Genomic DNA, 17679 nt, shown 5'->3' with positions numbered 1-17679 from the left:
GCACTCCAGTCAGCGCTGGGGGAGGAATTAATCTCCAAGCTGGTTTGGAGAGCCGAACCTTTGGCTCAACACACACCTCAGTCTGGAAGGGCAGATTAGGTGTCTGAGGAATTACCAAAGGTGTGTGGGATTCATAGTGACCATGACTGGATGCTATTATTTTCCCCACCTGCTCGTGCCTTCTCATGTGCTCCCACATGGAAGAATCAGCAGGAGCAGAGTGGGTCTGAGCTTGGGCTGTTGAGCCAGAAAGACCAGGAGCACTTGGGGTTTGTTTTGCTTTCCCAGCACATGTGGTCGTGGTTTCACAAACCAGCTGGAGGAGGCCCATTGACACCACCCTCATTGTGAGTGAGTAGCAGGAGAGCACCTTCTTGGAAGGACATCGACCAAGCTTCCAAAAACACAAAGAAGAGAAGAAAACCCCAACAACCTGATCCCAAAAGGTGGTGCTGGGTGAGCCTAACAAAGTGTGTGGTATGTCTCCATCTGCTGAGGATAAGAGACAACGGCCTCTGTGCCCCTGCCAAGCTCTTCCTCTTTTTCCAGCGAGAGCCACACTCTCATGGATGACCTAGCCCATGAGTCCCTTGCCTCCATGATGGCTGTGTGGTCCCATCCCAGGATCAGGCCTATTGGACCTTGCATCTGGGATCTGCACCTGCTGACAGCCACCCTGGCAGGGTTGGGAGCGCATGGAGGGCTGGCAGGTGCCCACTGTGTGGGCAAGTGCACTCTCTCCTGCTTCCACCACTGAGATGCTCCCCTTCAAACCAGGAATCAGGATTTCTCTCCTTGCAAAAACCTGGTGTATAACCTCATCTCAAGGGTAAAACACCCCAGAAAGTGTGGCTGCAGCCTGCTCAGCCCTCGCCTTCCCGCGCTCTGCCGCACTATTTACGCTTACGGAAAGGAGCGGGTTGGAATTGTTTTGATATATGATCTGTAATTGGCATCATTACAGAGCGGTGATCTCATCCAGGTCGTGTTCTCCTCCCCGGGGAGGGAACACAAGGAGGCTCATGGTCCCTCTCATGGCTGCAATATAATGAGGGAGCCGCACAAGGAGGAAATTTCTCCAAGTTCAAAGGGGCAGGCGGAGGGAGGAGGGGGCTGGCAGGGGGTGGGAAGGGGCTGCAGGAAGGGGCCTCGTGGGTCTGTGCAGGCTGCAGCCAGAGGAGCTCCCTTTGCAGCCCTTACCGCAGGGAGACCTTAAAGACAGGGGCTGAAAATAGCATACAGTGTGTTTAATTCAGTGTGTAGCCTATCCCTTCCTCTGACTGAGTAACATAAAGCTGAGCATGGGGAGTCATCACCCCTTGCAGAGTGACCAGGCACCCCAAAAGGAAAGTGGAAAGCATACCCTTACCACAGCTCCTCAACAACGAGCATCTCAAAGGGAATGCTCAGCTGACCTCATATTCTTTCTGGTGAGACCTGAATTACCCTCGTTCTGTGCTTCCCTGCCAACGTCCTGCCTTTCAGCCTCTGGGGTGTGTGTGTGTGTGGTTGAAGAAAGGGACATGACAAAAGTGTAACAGCAAATACAGGTGCAATCTCTCCCTGTGTTTTAAGGACTGAATGTGTCCTTGGCCTCGGCTGGTGTGCTGCTTGTCCATTAAAACCAGCTGGCCAAGAAAGGACACAATGAAACTGGAAGCACTGCAAGGAGCAGGCAATCAGTGTTACACGATGCCTGGCCTCTCAAAGCTTCATATTTCCTAAAAGCAGTTCCCTGAAGAGCATCCCGTAGCATCCTCTCACTCAGGCACACGGGGCCACAGGAGAAGGTGACTTCAAGGACTGCAGGCTCCATCTTTCCTCCCTCCCATCCCCACTTTCTTCCGCATCTCGGGTCCCACTGCTCCCAGTACCCTCTGAGCTGCCTCCCCCCAGCAGACAGCCGGGCTGGTGCTCACAGACCTATGCCATAGCCACTGGCACACTGCAGCTTCAGGTTGCTGTTGAGCTGTGTGGGCAGCGTGCACTGCCCCTGCATTTCCCTGCAGAGATGAAAGGAGCCACTCCAGGTGCCGTCCTTCCGGCAGTGAATCACATTGCTTCCACGGCCCTGGAAATGAGAGAAGGAGATAATGAAGATGGTCACAAAAACAACAGCAAGGACAGGCTGAGAAGGGAGAAATGGGCAGAGCTAAGCTGGGAGCAAAGTTCTGCTGGAGCTAGAAGAGCCCTTGATTTGGACTGCCAGCCCTGGGGGACAAGGATGAGTTTTCCTCCAAGGAATTAAAAGCAGAAAACCTGTGCTGCATCCAAACACACACACACTTCTGTGCAAGACCCTTGCAAATAGACCCATTCCAGTTCCAACAAAGGTGCAGCCACCCCATTTGCCTTCTTTCTTGTTGTAGGGAGGTTTATATTGAAGGAAGACAACCTTTTCCCTCTTCCCATTTTTAACCAGTTGCATCACCTTTGTCTCAAAACAGAAAGAATCCCCAATGGCCATCCAAAGGTGGAAGGAAAGAAGGACATGAGCAGGGATGCTTAGCAGGGCAGAACATGATCTTTAGAGCTTGGCTGCCTTGAGTGACAGCACACAAAGAGGCTGAGACAGGCATGCACCAAGGCAGGTGGAAAGGACGAAAAAATCCTCTGGTGTGGGAATGATCAAGGAAGTGAATATGACATTTCTCTTAGAGAAAAGATTCTCTGTATGATACTGAAGAATGAATACAAAAGTCTGAGGGGAAATATCATGCCCTTTAGAAACAACAAAGGAGTGCACAGGCAATCTTTTGTCAGCTCTATCCTCATGGCATTGGGGATTTCTACACAAGCTGTTCTGCAGGATCTGTGAGCTGAACTGCCATGGGGTAATGCGGGACATCCAACTGGAGGAGGGCTGGTGTGGCTGGTGTCCAAGCCTCCTGCAAGGTCCTTGGTGGGTGGGAGAAGCATGCAGGATCTCTGCTTCTCCTCACCCATTTTACATGTCAGGCATGTTGCCTGCAATCTACCCACCCAGCTCTTGGAGATTGTCTTGGATATCTTTGGGGATCCCTTAGTGTGCGGTCTATGCTGGGATCCCAGCAGGGCTGCTGAACTTTTCTTAGGAGCTCTTCCCCATGATGCACAGGGATCTGCACAAGCCCGTGGTCCCAGTGTGTAGGATTGTGCAGCCTTCACTTTTAGTTTAGTCCTTAACATCCTACTGCTTTTTTTGTTCTGCTTTGTCGATGAACACAATGTTTAGTGAGATGCAAAGTGGTCTTATTGGTAAACGACTGCGTGGGACCTGCTTCCCCTTCTCCAGACATCTGGCCATTGCCAGAAGTAATAAGAAAATCATATGAAAGGATAATGGACCAGATGGACTCAGGGTGTGATCCATCTTGGTGACTCTCACCTAAGGGCCAGCTTGGCAGAGACTGATTAATTTAGACCTGACTGTTCATATGATTTGTGCACGATACTCAGCAATGAATGACCCTTGCTCGGGGTGCCAGGGGAGGTACCTGCTTAAATGACCATTACGTTCCTGGTGATTAAGAGATGCCATATGTACAGCTGAGATGACCTTTCAGCATGGTGACAAATTCAGGAAGAGCTGGCTAAGTGATAATTGAGCACAATTTGCTGTTTTAGCAAGTATGGTGCACTTCCATTGCAATTTGCATGCCAGGGTTCAAGCATGATTTTTAAAGGTGACCCATGAAATTTGATTTATGTTCCTGGAGCTGGCTGTGCTTGAGAATACTATTGTATAGTTTCTGCAACATACTCAGAGATCCCAGGATATCCATTGCTATAGTAACATACTGTCCATCATTCCCTGACCTGCAAAATCTCTTGTGAAAATCCCTGCTGGGTTTCTTGCTTGGATGCAACGTGCATTATCACCTTATATAGCTGAGAGAGACTTAGTGAGGTTTAATCCTTAAATAATTAACACCTCTCAAGTGGTTCTGTCTTGTGCCAGGAGTCCTCCTTTTTTTTTCCTGTAGTCTATTTTCTGGGATATCTTGAAATATCTTTCTTTTTTCTGCAAATCCCTTTCTCAAGATGTTATCTGCTCCTTTGCTGAAGGTGCTTTCACAGCTGAACAGTCACTGCACTCTTCCTTACAGTGAATAGAGATGTAGCACTTTCCAGAGCTCACTTCATTATTGCTGTAACCCTGACTCCACTGCTTGCTCCCCTTTGTGTCCAGCTCATTTGAAAGCAAAGACAAACCCCTTGTAGCAGTTGTCTTTACCCTGGTGGCCCCAGTTTCCCTGTACGGTGACCATGATACCTGTCTTCAGCCACCCGGACCAGTCTGAGCAAGCAGGAGATGCACAAAGCCACATACACCATATCCCAGAGCTGTCACCCAAACAGCACTTATGTGTGCAACTTCTCATTTCACAAGGCTCATGGAATCACAGAATCACTTTTTTTGGAAAAGACCTTTAAGTTCATCAAGTCCAATTGTTACTCTAGAACACTGCCAAGGCCACCATTAACCATGTCCCTCAGCACCACATCCACACAGCTTTGAAACCCCTCCAGGGATGGGGACTCCACCAGTGCCCTGGGCAGCCTGGGCCAGGGCCTGACACCCCTTTTTGGGGAAGAAATTGTTCCTAATGTCCAATCTGAAACTTTCCTGGCACAACTTGGGGCCATTTCCTCTTGTCCTATCACTTGTTACTCAGGAAAGTAAACCAGCCCCCACCTGGCTACAACCTCCTTTCAGATAGTTGTAAAGAGCAATAAGATCCCCCCTCAGCCTTCTTTTCTCCTGGATCCCTTAAGTCTTATGCAGGGAAACCTTTTCCAGGTGCCCTGATATCAAACCCCAGGACTGTGCCAGTTGTCCCAATGAAGTGGGCAGGCCAGCCTGGCAGGAAATGGGGGCAACAACTGGTTTTTAATGTTTGGAGCAGGTTTTTTAGAACAATGGCCCTAGGACAGGGTTGGCCCCTTCTTAGTTTGTCCTCAGAATCTGGAATGATATTAAAAGGCCTTTGACAGAGCAGACCCTGCTCTCTACAATTTGTGTAGTAGCAGCAGCATCCCCACTTTTTCTTCCCAAGCATATTAAGCAGCAGCAGCACTTCTGGGAGAAGTTACTTATCTCAGAAACTATAATTATCTCTGGTGTGGAAAACTAAGCATTTCAAACAAGATACCAGAGACCAGACCTTCTCATATCAGTGAACACAGCCCCTAGGAAGTCAAAAGCAACATGCTGATTTATACCAGATGAGCATCTGACCCCTGATGCCAAATAACACCTTCACAGCCAGAAAAACATGGAAGTTCAGAAACAGTTCACCTGCATAGTTGTAAGCCCTATGAAGTTAAATTATCATATAGCATGCATAGATATCATGAGAATGTAAAGAATTGGAGAGAAATGCAAGGTAAAATGGAATGAACAAACAGGTACACTGTGGGTAACTCTTATCCTACTTACTTTTATTCTTTATTCCTGAATTTCTAGCTAGATCATAGAGCTGCTGAGGCAAATTTTTCAGCCATTTACTGTCTGGAAACAGTAGGTCACTCACTGCTAGTCCTCTACAGGTAATACCATTACTATTATCATAAAAATAATATTTCCAGGCTCTTCACCACAGCTTTCTCTCTCTACTTCAGTTGTGTATTCCCCTTCTCTTATGTATTCTGTGTCTCTGGTCTCAGAACTCCTCAACGGCACCTGAGGGCATCTCCAAGATCAGGGTCCATAAGGAACATATGATAAAACCCCACCTGTACAGGTTGAGAAAATTTGGATAAGAGAGACTCACCGACTGATTGTCATCATCTTCACACTTGATTTGGCACTCGCTGTTGAACTGGAAGCCATTGGAGCACTGGTAGAGCCCATGAAACTTGGAAGGTGGAGGGTCACAGGTAACGGGTACACAGGCGCCCGGCAGCCACGTGCCGTCTTGCGTGCACTGGATCTTAAAGGCTCGCCTTTTTGGGAAAAAAAAAAGACTATTTAATGAGTGGCTGAGTCAGCTAAGAGCCTCTGAAGCCTGTGAGCTCTGCTAGCAGGTTGCAGGGGACGGGTGTGCTTGAGCTTTTCACACTTGGGGATCAAGTTGTGAATCTGCGTCATGAGGTCTCCGAGCAAAAATACCGATTATTTGTAAAGCCAACACTGAGCTGCCCAGCCTAAACTTCTCTTTTGGCCTTGGACACATCTCCCAAAAACTCTGCTTCCCAGGCTTGTGGGCTGTGGTTGGTTTGAAGTGGGTTTGTGCAGAGTCAGAAGTATATGATAGCACTAACCCTTTCCTGCAGAGTTTCAAAGGGGACTCCCCAGGCTGCATATCAAAGGGGTATTTCTAAGGTAAAGTCTGTTTTTTTGAGCACTGGTTTAGGGTTTTCAAAGAAGCCTAAGTGAGCTAGGTGCCTAAATCCCCTTGATGTAATTCCTCATGCACAGATATCTGCATGAAGGACTTGCTCAGTGATATTCCCCACAGCACAAACAGAGTCTGTTATAAATAGCCCATCTTTTCCCCAAACCATTTTAACTCATGGCTTTCTGAATCATGCTGGCTGCATGGTGTTATTCTTTCACGTACTTTCTTGCTTTTCTGGAGGATCCAGGGACATGGTAACCTGGTTTGCATTTGTACTTGCAAAACGAGCCCACTTTGTGCTTATCTTCTCGGCAACGAGTGGTCTGGAGCTCTGCGTTAGGGACGATGGAAGGTGCTCGACACATCAGCTCACACAGGGCCTCTGGAAAGGACCACAGCCCATCCTCCATGCAGGTCAAGTTGCTGTTGTTTCCTGAGAACAACAGTGAGCAAAGTTAACAATGTTCAGCAGGAATTTTATTTTTTTTTTAATGTCATTACAGCCATAATACATCAAAAGGCACCTCCGCTGGTTTGACAAATTCAGCTGTGTATGTCCTATGCATTTTCTCTTTCTAGATGATGGTATTATTAAATCATTAAGGACTCTGTTTTCAGATGACAGGCAGACAATGCTTATTTCAGGAAATGCTATCACATAGGAGAAACTGCCGGGGCTGTGTAATCTTTTGTATTTCTCTTCCTTATTTTGTTCTTCTCTGAAAGGCAGCTTGCTTCATACATCAACCCCTCCTCTCCAAAGGCATGGCATTAACAGAGCATTTGGTGCCATTCCATTCTTCATTCTTCTTCTGTGTTTTATCTCTTTCCTGAATCTTCCCTTTTTATTTCAATTTTGAGCCTTTTGGAGCAGCATCTGTTAGTATCAGAGTCACTACTCCAACACAATGAGGAGCCATCCTCAGCTGGGGACTCTTGGTCCTTGGGGACTACTATGATAAATGCGATTCATAATACTCATTAGAGACTCATTTTCCTTAGGAAGCTTTCTTGGCCAGAACCTCAAAGGTAAAAGGTACAATAGATCTATTTGCCTCTGCTATGACCTACTTGACTTCAGAATGTTAAGCTAAAAGTAGCCTAGTCTCAGTGTATTTTACATTCTTTGTTATTTTATACTGTATGTTGAAAAGGAATAAGCTTTTCCTAAGAAACAAAGCACAGCTATGAGCCACTAACCCTTCAAAAATCCCTAATACTCTATTGAAATCCCCAAGCATTGCTGCAGGAACTCTTCTCAAGCCACAAGGCATATTTTCAACAGTAAGCCAACCTCGGAGTTATCCAAAATAACACTGACAAGCTGCTAACCCCAGAGCACTGCCATCTCTCTGAGAGGGAAGGAAGAGATCCGCGGCATGAGGCTGGAATTCAAAGAAGAAGAAAACAAAAGGCTCTGGAGGGCTCAGGAAGGTATGTGGAGGAGCCCTCCTGCCCTATCCACAAAGATAAGAGAAGCCGCATTAAATCAGCCCTGGCTTTGTCTCTCCCCTCCTCGACTGCAGATGATTGCAGAGGTATTTTGTGCAGAAGGGAGCTCTTTTCTAGAGCACCCGCATGCTCCTCTGCTCTGACTCATGCAGCAGCTCTGCAGAGCAGCCCTGGTGATATCATACTTGCCACTGCAAAGTGATAAGCTGTGACATTACCAACAGTGGCTGTCATGACGTCAGTGATTGAATTAGGCATGAGTCATTCCAACACCATTCTCCAGAAGCTTCGTGGCAACATCTATTAGTCATCACTGATGGCTGTACACCAAACTGTGCCTTTCCCTCACAGCTCAGGGTTTCTGCACAGAAGTGAAGTGATGCTACACAATACAGCTGCACCCCCTGACCTGGGGGTTGGGTATCATCCCTCCAGCTGCTCCCACTGCACTCATCAGCCAAAGCTTATTGTTGGTCATGATAAATATCATTATTTTCACTGCCCCCTCAAAAAAATTCCAGGCATTTTTAATGAAAAAACCACATCTTGTTTAAGATGATCCTCTGAGTGTATGAACAGAGGAAGGAAAACCTTTGAAATAAATATCCCCTTTGAGTAGTCTTAACTGTCACTGTGTGTTTGATGCTTGGGGTTATCCTCTTCAGTCAGAGTTAAAAGAATGAAGTCATTTAGTTACATATAAAGAAATCAACATATCATCTCACTGAAATGAAGAATACTTTCCATGTCTCTTCTGGGATTTGCAAGGAATCCTAGCAGAAAAGGTGATACCATATGTACATTAAAGCTTATAGACTATTTGTACCTGAGTTCACAACAGCAGTGAAGACCAGTCCACTGCAACATGACAAGTTAATTTGGCTATAATGTTCCTTCAAATTAACAATGATCTCTTTTCTTGCTTTCTGAGGACCAGATCAAAAAGGGTAATGTGCCAGTGAGAAGAAGAGTTAATGGTGCTGAGATGATGATGAGAATGTGAACAGAAAAGCAGCAGGGAAGAGGATGGTGGAGAGTGTGTTACTTTTGAGAACAAAAAATTGTAGGGAGTCCCAAACAGGAAGAGGAGAGAAAAGTCAGAAGTAGAGCAAGATGAGTATGGAAAAGGAGAGACATGATGGGTAGATTAAGAAAAATGGCTGTGGGGAACTGTGCCACTGGGACATGGGACTTCTCAGTTTTCTTCTGCCTTTCCAAATACATAGAGGAGGCATAGAAGGGAGAGAGACACAGAAAACAGAAGGTCTGGGAAAGAAGATGAGAGAGTTTAATTTGATTTATCCCCATGACTTTTTCCATGTTTTGGTTGTATGGAAGCAATATTCACTGTCATTACTGCCTGGCCAGCCGTGATCAAGGAAAGGTCAAAGGAAGGTAACAGAGAGATGCAAAGGAACTTAACTTCTAATAGAAATAAACCTTCCCATAAAGTCTCATAATTCTTCATACTTAAAATATCATGAATAATTCTAAAACAACAGCAACAGTAGCACACACGACCAGGAGCAGCCTGTAAGCTGTGCAGCTATCCCCAGGTCACTGCACAGCCCCCCTCCCATACCTTTCAGAAGAGCAGGAGGTCGGCAGGTGAAGGAGCACTTCTTGCCAAAGGTGGTCCCCTCGCTGCAGTTGAAGGTGGCTGGGTAGACATGGTACTGGTCTGGGACACCACAGTCCACAGGCTCGCAGGTCACCTGCTTGTTCCACTTCCCATCTGTGCAGGTCATGGTGATGCTGGACTCCATCTGGAAAAAGACACATGCCTACAGCCACCACAGCCAGCAAGGGAGAGATCAAAACCATTTCAAGCCTAATAACAACCATTATTTAGGCTCACAAGTTAAGCAGCACCAGGCCCAGCCACTACCACTATCATTTGGTCAGCAGCTACTAAAATCACCAAGGTTCCAGAAGAAAGAGTGTCAGAGAGCCAGGACGTATTTCTGTCACCTCTGGATGAGGCATCAAAGTGCTTCAGTATAAAGAATGAAGCACAACAAATAATCTGAACTCTTGTCTCTGTCACCCCCTGAGACAAGCTGGAAACCTGCTGCTCTGTCCTGGGATCAGAAAGGAACTATTTGGAGCTGACAGCTATCCCAGATCCCTGTCACCTTTACAGTGACACAGCCACTTTGATGGGATCACTGGGTACTTCTGAATAGTCAAAATCACTCTTGGGTTTGAAGCAAAAGACAACCTAATATGAACCCATATGGGACTTTCATCCAAGGCTCTCCCATGAGGTGTCAGTCACCCTTGGACTGAGGTACCAAGGGAGGTGGCCTGGGACATGTCAACATCATGTTCACATACTGACAGCTGCTGTGGAGGTTTCTACTGTCAGATTGTCCCAAGGCTCCAAATGGTATCAGGATCCTGCTGCTCTGGCACTGAGGATAGAATTTTTCCTAGAGGAGTCTGCAATGGACAGAGCCAAGAGAATCCTGCCCATACGTTCACCTGGCACTTGAGAGGTCAAATACAATCAGTGCCTGTGCTCTGGTTCCCTAATGTCACTCCTCTGTCATAGCTACACAGAAGCTACACTTCCATGGGTTTGAGGAATAATCCAAACAATACAGCAGATTGAAATCCTGAAGTGCTATGGAGAGAGAAAAGTAGGGGGGAGAGGCAAAGGAGCCACCAGTCCAAAGCTAGGATGAAGAATGCTCTGGGAGACAATCAGATGTTGGCAAAGAGAGCAGAATAAACAACATATCTGCTTTCTAATTAAAAAGGGATAATTATTAAAAACTAGAAGTGAAGAATCTAGAAGCAGGACTCTTCCCTCCATACCAGAATAAAAAAGAGGGACAGAAGTAAAAGAAATGTGAGAAATCCAAACACAAGAAGGGGAAGCTACCAGTGAGGAATCTGACCAAGCTGTACAGCAACACTCCTCTGCCTCCAGGGAATATTTTATTCAGGGCTGGTACGCTCACAGGAGATCTGCACTGCCCACCATTGATCTGGCTTTATAAAAAGAAGGGGAATTTTTCTAGCACACATCAAAGGGACCTGGATTCCCTTTTTGCAAAAACACCCTAATGGTTTCAACAGAAGTTCAGACCTGTCTCCCTTTGATATATGGTCGCATTCAGAATGGAAAAAGCAGTCCCAGAGCTGAGAAACTGGACACTTCCCAAGTGGGCACAAAACCCCTTTTCTAGACTGTGGAGTTTATTTAAACAGGGAGCACTGCTGATGGAAAAAAATGCCTCTTCTACACATTTAGAGTAGCACGTTCTGGGATTCTTGGAGTGCTCAGGTGAAGTGACATTCTGTTCTCACTCCTAACCATTTTGCTCCCCAGTGGTTATTCATTCTGCCTTTGCTGCTTATCAGAATATCTGCACCATTAAAAGGTAAATATACTCAATAGAAAGCTGATGACTTGAAGATGCTTGTACTTCCAGGAAGCTGCAGTGTGATGGCCATGGGAGAAGGGATGATCCTGAATACTTCCATGTCTTCATCATGCACACACACAGCAGCAGCACCACCACATTTCCAGCCCAGGCTGGACTGTCCCAGCATTCAGCAAAGCCTCCATTTCCCTCAGCACATGCTAGCATCAAATAACATCCCAGCATGGTGGCTGCTGGGCACCTCGACTGCAGAAGGTTAAAACCAAGCTGCTGCTGTCAGGGGCTACCCACACGTCATGGAAAAGACATGAAACTTGTACCTTATCTTCCTGGATGCTGAATTCATGTTGAGCACAGGGAAGCTCTAACAGTGATAGGAGATTCAACTCCAAGAATTCAGGAATAAACAGTTTAGGGATCAACACTTTATGAATTAACAGTTGCTCCTACTAGCTGCTGAGACAAAATGTGGTGGACAAGGGATTTTTTCTAATGACAGGGTTGCACATTGGATGTACCCCTACAGGGCACAGCACATAGTCAATGCAAATTCAGAGTCTGGAATATAACACAAAAGTTTAAACAGAAGCAATATCTATGCATGACAGTCATCTTAACAGAAAATGGGCCAGGACATTTTGCCCAAGCTAACACTTGAGAGCACTTCAGCTGCAGTCATGGTCTTTGTTAGCAGAAAGCTGCAGGGCACTACAGCCTGCTGGAAACACAATGAGCTGGGGTCTCTCCTTCCTGGAAGAAATCCCTTACCAGAGCTCTGGTCCCACTGCACTTTATTTCTGCCTCTGTTCTAAACTTTAAAGTGAAAAAAAGAACACCCAAGTCTCTTCACATTTTCATCTCTGGGATTTTCCCCATGGTAATTTCCCAACAAAACACTAACCAAATCTGGAAGAGTCACCTTCTTCCAGACTCTACACTGGCAAGGCCATTCCCACACAGAGAAGCTGTGCCCATGTGGGTAAGAGCCTGGCTTCTCAGCTTTTTCCAGTAATTTGTTCCACACTCTGTATGATGGAAGCTGAGGTTTTCAAGGTCAGACATAATAATGGCACATTTTAGAGAATGTCTATCATGTCATCACTTTGGGCAATAGGAGCACATGCATTTCTGCAGCAGAACATAACAGAGAACATTTCCCGCAATGGAGACAAAGACTAGTGGCTTTGATTGAAAGCACAGAGGACAACCCTAACATGGAAATGATTGCAGATGGCACCCACCAGCTTTCGACTTCTCTCTCTTGCAATGTCCCACTTGAAGGTAGGATCATTTGCAGGGCAGGACCCTGGGCTGCTGAGCAGAAGCCTGGCTCTCCTTAGCACCACGGTACACCTTGGGGGTGTTTCCAGTCAATAGCCTGGGCCTTGGGATTTGGTGCTGGGTCTTTGTGGCAGCATTTGCATCTCCCACCTGAAGCCTGAGCAAGCATCTGCCTGTTTCGCCTGCCTGAGCTGACAAGGTCACCCAGCTCACAGCAGCACATAGGAAGCACTTGGCTTTCTCGTCTGGTTTATTAGCTGTCACTTTGGGCACTTTGTGCTGCTTTGACTGGCATCACAGTGACCACTTCCCTTCATGTCCTGCCTTCCAAGAGAAGCTTATGCAAGGAGGGAGGGCTGGCAAGGAGGAGAAAAGAGGGGGGGGGGAAAAGAGCCTCCAAAGATACAGCGCACAGTACAGAGAAGAGGATGCAAAGTTAAACAAATCTGGTGCCAGAAAGATTTGTTTCTTGGGACTTTTAACAGCCTGGGAGAATTCATGTCTCCTTCCTGCCGCCCAAGATCCCAGTCGGCTCCTTCTTCAAGCGATGCTTCACGTGTGAAGTTTCCTCTCCTTAAAAATGAACAGCTGTGCCCTCCCCTCTAAGTATTCTTCCACTTCTGCCCACTACTGTGCCTCTAATTGAACCCACATGAGCTGCGCTTTCTTTTCCTGGCATGATTGATGATGCCTTTGCACAACGTTAGGGAGCTGCTGGGTTTTAAATAACACCTCTTGACCAGAGCAGCAGTGGTGGTAGCTTCAAGGAGAGATGACAACAAGCAACTGAATGAGCAGGGCTTCAGCGAAGGACAAGGGGGAGGAAAGCAGGGAAAAACAAAGGGAGGAAAGGGAGAGAGGAGAAGAAAGAGCAATGCAGTTGTCAGGGGGGTGGGAAGAAATTGAAGGAAAATGAAAACATCCCGAGATCTTGTTTGTGAGAAAGATACATGAAGTATTTTGCTCCATCACAATGCAAAGTCTTTCTTGTTGTAGTTGCTGAAGTCCCTAAATGAGCATGAGAGGTAGCCCAAGCTTCTGTAAACAGCTCAGCTGTTTTGTTTTTGTTTTTATTTTCAAACAGTAAACAGTTTCTACTGCACACAGTGATGATTGTTTTTAGGGTTTGGTGATTTTATGGAGTTTTAACCGAATTTGGGACTGGGAGCTTCTCAGACAGCAAAGTTGAATGATTTTTTTTTTTTCCTTATGACTGATTAAAATGGTGGCTTCAGAAAATACAGAGGCCAGAAAGTGCAGAAACTGTTATGATGATTTTCAAAGACCCCTTAGATGCAAAAGGTTGATTTGAAATGTGACTTGTGCCCCTACATCTCTAAGGTGCTTTTGAAAATTTTGCTTTTAGTTCTCTGTTCACCCCTGTTTTTCCTGCCTTTCAGTGAAATAAGGAAGACAAATGTGGTTCAGATGCTAAATCAGGGTGCTTTCTTGGCTCTGTCAATCAGGATGCAGTAGTCATGGGCCACCGATGTTCAGTCTGCTCTTTAAGATGAGGCACCTCACCCTGGGCTCCTTCCTACCCAAAAGTGTGAAACAACAACATGTGCAAAGCTACTTTCCATTCTCCTCTTCCTCATGCAGTTCCCCACACTGAAAGTTAAATGAGAAAAAAAGTAATTCTAGACCCTCAAATTGGTTAAACAAGCAAAAAAGAAACCCAGCTTAGTGAGAACAGTGAAACAACCGACAGCTTTGAGCAAGGTTCCTCAGTCATGGCAGAAATCATCTCTGACCATAGATAACAACCCACATGCCCTATCTCATCTCCAAATGCTTGTGATCAGAAGAGGAGCTGAAGTTGGGAAGCAATTATGGAAGGAGCACAATGCAATTTAATACGACACAATATGAGGAATCCAAACCACAGATTCCGGACTTTCTCGGATAATTCATCTCTTGCCTACATGTTCCACAAGTTCTGGCTTGAAGCTTTTGACACAAAGAAATAAAACAAGGCAACAGTGAAAGAAACTTTCTGTCCCCTTTCAACAGATCCCCAAAGCACATGAATTAACTTTAAAGCACGTGTTTAATGTGCCTAGCTGAACATGGATATCTTTAAGATGCTCCACTCCTTCCCTGATTTGAACAGTGACTGCACAGCACTGAGCAAAACAAAACCATTGGCCTCAGGGCTTTTATCAGTGGAAAAAAGAGGATGAAGTGCAATAGTAGACCAGGGTGAGAGGAAGTGTGTTGTAATAGGCAGTGAATCACGTTAGCAAGGGGTGTTAAAATCCTCCACTCCTGTCATATGAGTCTGATCAAGGCTCTGAAACCAAACTTCTCAGAGCAAAACCATATACAGCTGGCTGAGCCTCCCAAAAAGGTATTTCTTGAGTTTAAATAACACAGCGCTGGTGAAACATGTTTAGGCTGTTTTATTTGGTTTGGGATTCCTGTGTTCTCAATGTACAGATCCCTTCCAACTATTTCCTGGTTCAGCCATTCAGGCTCGTTTGCGAACTTGTTTTCTGCTCTGTAAAAATGCTCAGCTGGAGCTGGGGTTCTGGTGCTGATGCCAATTAGGATGGAAGAGGCCCAGCTCGCGGGGTCCTGTATTTGTTTTGTAATTGAGTTGAAAGGGCTGACTCATTCCCCTCCACTCCATCTCCTCACTCTGTGAGCTGCTGAAGAACACAGTATTGCACAAATACAGACAGGCTGTGAGGGCAGTCTCCTGCCCCCAGCCCTCCCTGACCCCACATGCATGTGTTGCCCCCACAACACAGGAGAAAGGTATGGGGGAAACCAACCCCATGTCACAGTCAAGTGATACAGCAAATTTAGAGATGAGAACACAAACTGGGGTGCCTGCCCTGCACCCATGTATCTCATGCACCCTGGGCATGGTGAGACTGGGCCATGTCCAACTGCCCCAGCACAAAGGACGTGCATTATTTTAAAGTTTAAAGAAACATGGAGCTCTTAGAGTGAGTCCAGAGGAGGCCACAGGCTGGAGCACCTCTTCTATGGAGACAGGATGAGAGAGTAGGGGTTGTTCATCCTGGAAAACAGAACGCTCCAAAGAGATGTTAGAGCATCTCCCAGTGCCTGAAGGGGCTACAGGAAAGCTGAGGGAATTTTTGCAAGGACAGGTAGAGACAGGATGCTTTAAACTGGAAGAGAGTAGATTTAGGTTAGACATTAAGAAGAAATTCTTCACTGTAAGGGTGGTGAGACCCTGGCCCAGGTTGCCCAGGGAAGCTGTGGCTGCCCCATCCCTGGCAGTGTTGAAGGGCAGGTTGGATGGCGCTTGGAGCAACCTGGGCTGGTGGGAGGTATCCTTGCCCATGCAGGGGGGTTGGATCTAGATGATCTTTAAGATTCCTTCCAACCCAAACCATTCTACAATTCTATGAAATTGACAGTTTTCCTCAATACCCCACACACTGCATCAAGACAAGCTGCTTTTGCAGGGCTGGATTATTAATGTATGGCTTAGAGATGGAGAGGACTCCCTGGCCCACTGGGGTATGTTTTGGGTGCTTTGTTTGGAAGTGTCAGGGTGTGGTTGGGAGCAGATGGACTGAAAAACTCCAAAGGAGTTAAGCCATTGTTAGCCTCAACTCAGGGAATAAAAATGTAATTTTTTTGCCCAGAAACTGGTTGTGCAAAAAACCAAACACTCTACCACCAAAAAAATCTAACCAAGAAACACTATCGGGCTGAGCAAAACTAGTGAGAACAGAGAAGCTCTGAACACCTACTTCAATCATTTGGTTGAATATTTCTAAATTTGGCAAACATCTGAACTTTGCTTACTGTCGGTACCTCTTCCTGCAGCTCCAGATGGCTCCTGTTCTGGTGAGAATCATTTGAATTTGTCCTAAGGCTGAGCGGAGATTTTGGCTTTCAGACTGGGCTATTTTGCAATTTCTCCGCATCTTTGCTTGTCCCTCTCTTGTGGGTCACACAAAAGCAGCAGAACAAACCTGGCTCTTGCTGAGGTCATCGTCCCGCTGGACTTGCAGGACGTAGCCCGTCCTGCAGCTCACGTTGCACTGGGCACCGTTGAACCAGCCGCCAGCGGTGCAGGCCAGCTGAGCGTTCTCGATCTCCAGCCTTTGGCAGTCGGTGGCTTCGCAGGAGTAGTGGACACAGCTGGGTGGGAGACAAGAAGTGGTCTTTTTATTCAGTTCGATTCATTCCACAAGAGCAAGCGTGTCTGACTGACAAGCTCGTCACTTGGCAGGCACACAGACTGCACAGCAAACCCGACTCAACAAAGGGCTTCCCCCCAGTGAGCACACATCTAGTTTGTCTTCTGAAGGCCAGTGGCAACAGTGATAGCAATGAGAGCAAATTACAGGTCTTGTGGCAAAAGGGAAGAGTCTGCCAAATCTGCAAAATGACTTGCTGTTCTGCAATATTCACAGAGGAGGAACAACACAAGAAACTGCTCTGTGGCCCTTCCTACTCCTGCATGAACATGCATCCATCCATCCCACGAGAGCGCTCTCCCTCCGAGAGCAGTCCTCATCCCCATCCAATTTTAAATCTCTGCTGAATTTGGGAGTTCCCGATATTGCTGGTGATAAGTGTGTATGTGTGAGGAGGGGTTGCTGTGATAGACATTCTTATCTGGGAGAAACTCGATTGAAATCAACACATTAATTTTACTCCACTTCACGAGGAACATCGAACGTCAGCTGTGTAGCTGTGTTGATAAGCTCTTATCAACCTCAGCAGCCTGCTGTCATTTCAGATATCGCCAGTTGCTGTCCTGCCATCCATAAAATGTTTCCCCCTGGATGGTAACACTCTGCTCTCCCTTCAGTGAGTTCTTGTAACATTTAGCACAACTTGTAAAGAGAGGGGTTTGTTTAATTTTTGTATACATAAAGATGCCTGGTTGACACAGAATCTTTCACCATCTCTGATGACCAGAGTCAAACATTACAGGACACGTTCAAATGTGACGATGGGGCAGTCCCTCAGCTAAAGGATAATGAAAATGCTGAGGATCTTAAAGCATTTCCAAAGATGTTTTGTGGATTAGAGACAAAAATTCTGGGGTTAAGGATTCCTACAAGGTGATGCACCTCTCCTGAATTAAGCTGAATTTAAGTTAAATACAGTTAAATGAATTCTGAGGAGGGAAAACTGACTTATTTCACCATCTGTGTGGGTAGGGAAGAACCTGAAACACAGAATGTTATTGAAAGAAGGGAAAGCAATGCATCAATACCTGCATTTTCAAATGGATG

General features: G+C 46.2%; 1 protein-coding gene across 1 annotated transcript in view; it reads right to left on the bottom strand.

The window, feature by feature from the left end:
* The window catches only part of PAPPA (pappalysin 1), a 179581-nt gene that overhangs the window by 24428 nt on the left and 137474 nt on the right, over positions 1 to 17679 (bottom strand). The window contains exons 14-18 of the mRNA XM_051636912.1: positions 16405 to 16573; positions 9358 to 9541; positions 6546 to 6756; positions 5757 to 5928; positions 1924 to 2071 (exon numbers count right to left, since the gene is read on the bottom strand). Of these exons, the coding sequence (XP_051492872.1) occupies positions 1924 to 2071; positions 5757 to 5928; positions 6546 to 6756; positions 9358 to 9541; positions 16405 to 16573 (884 nt within the window). The remainder of the gene's footprint in view (positions 1 to 1923; positions 2072 to 5756; positions 5929 to 6545; positions 6757 to 9357; positions 9542 to 16404; positions 16574 to 17679) is intronic.

Source organism: Apus apus, chromosome 19 (assembly GCF_020740795.1).
Source record: "Apus apus isolate bApuApu2 chromosome 19, bApuApu2.pri.cur, whole genome shotgun sequence".
Lineage (NCBI taxonomy): Eukaryota > Metazoa > Chordata > Aves > Apodiformes > Apodidae > Apus > Apus apus.
The sequence above is the reverse complement of the archived record's forward strand: the minus strand, read 5'-3'. Positions and strand labels throughout refer to the sequence as shown.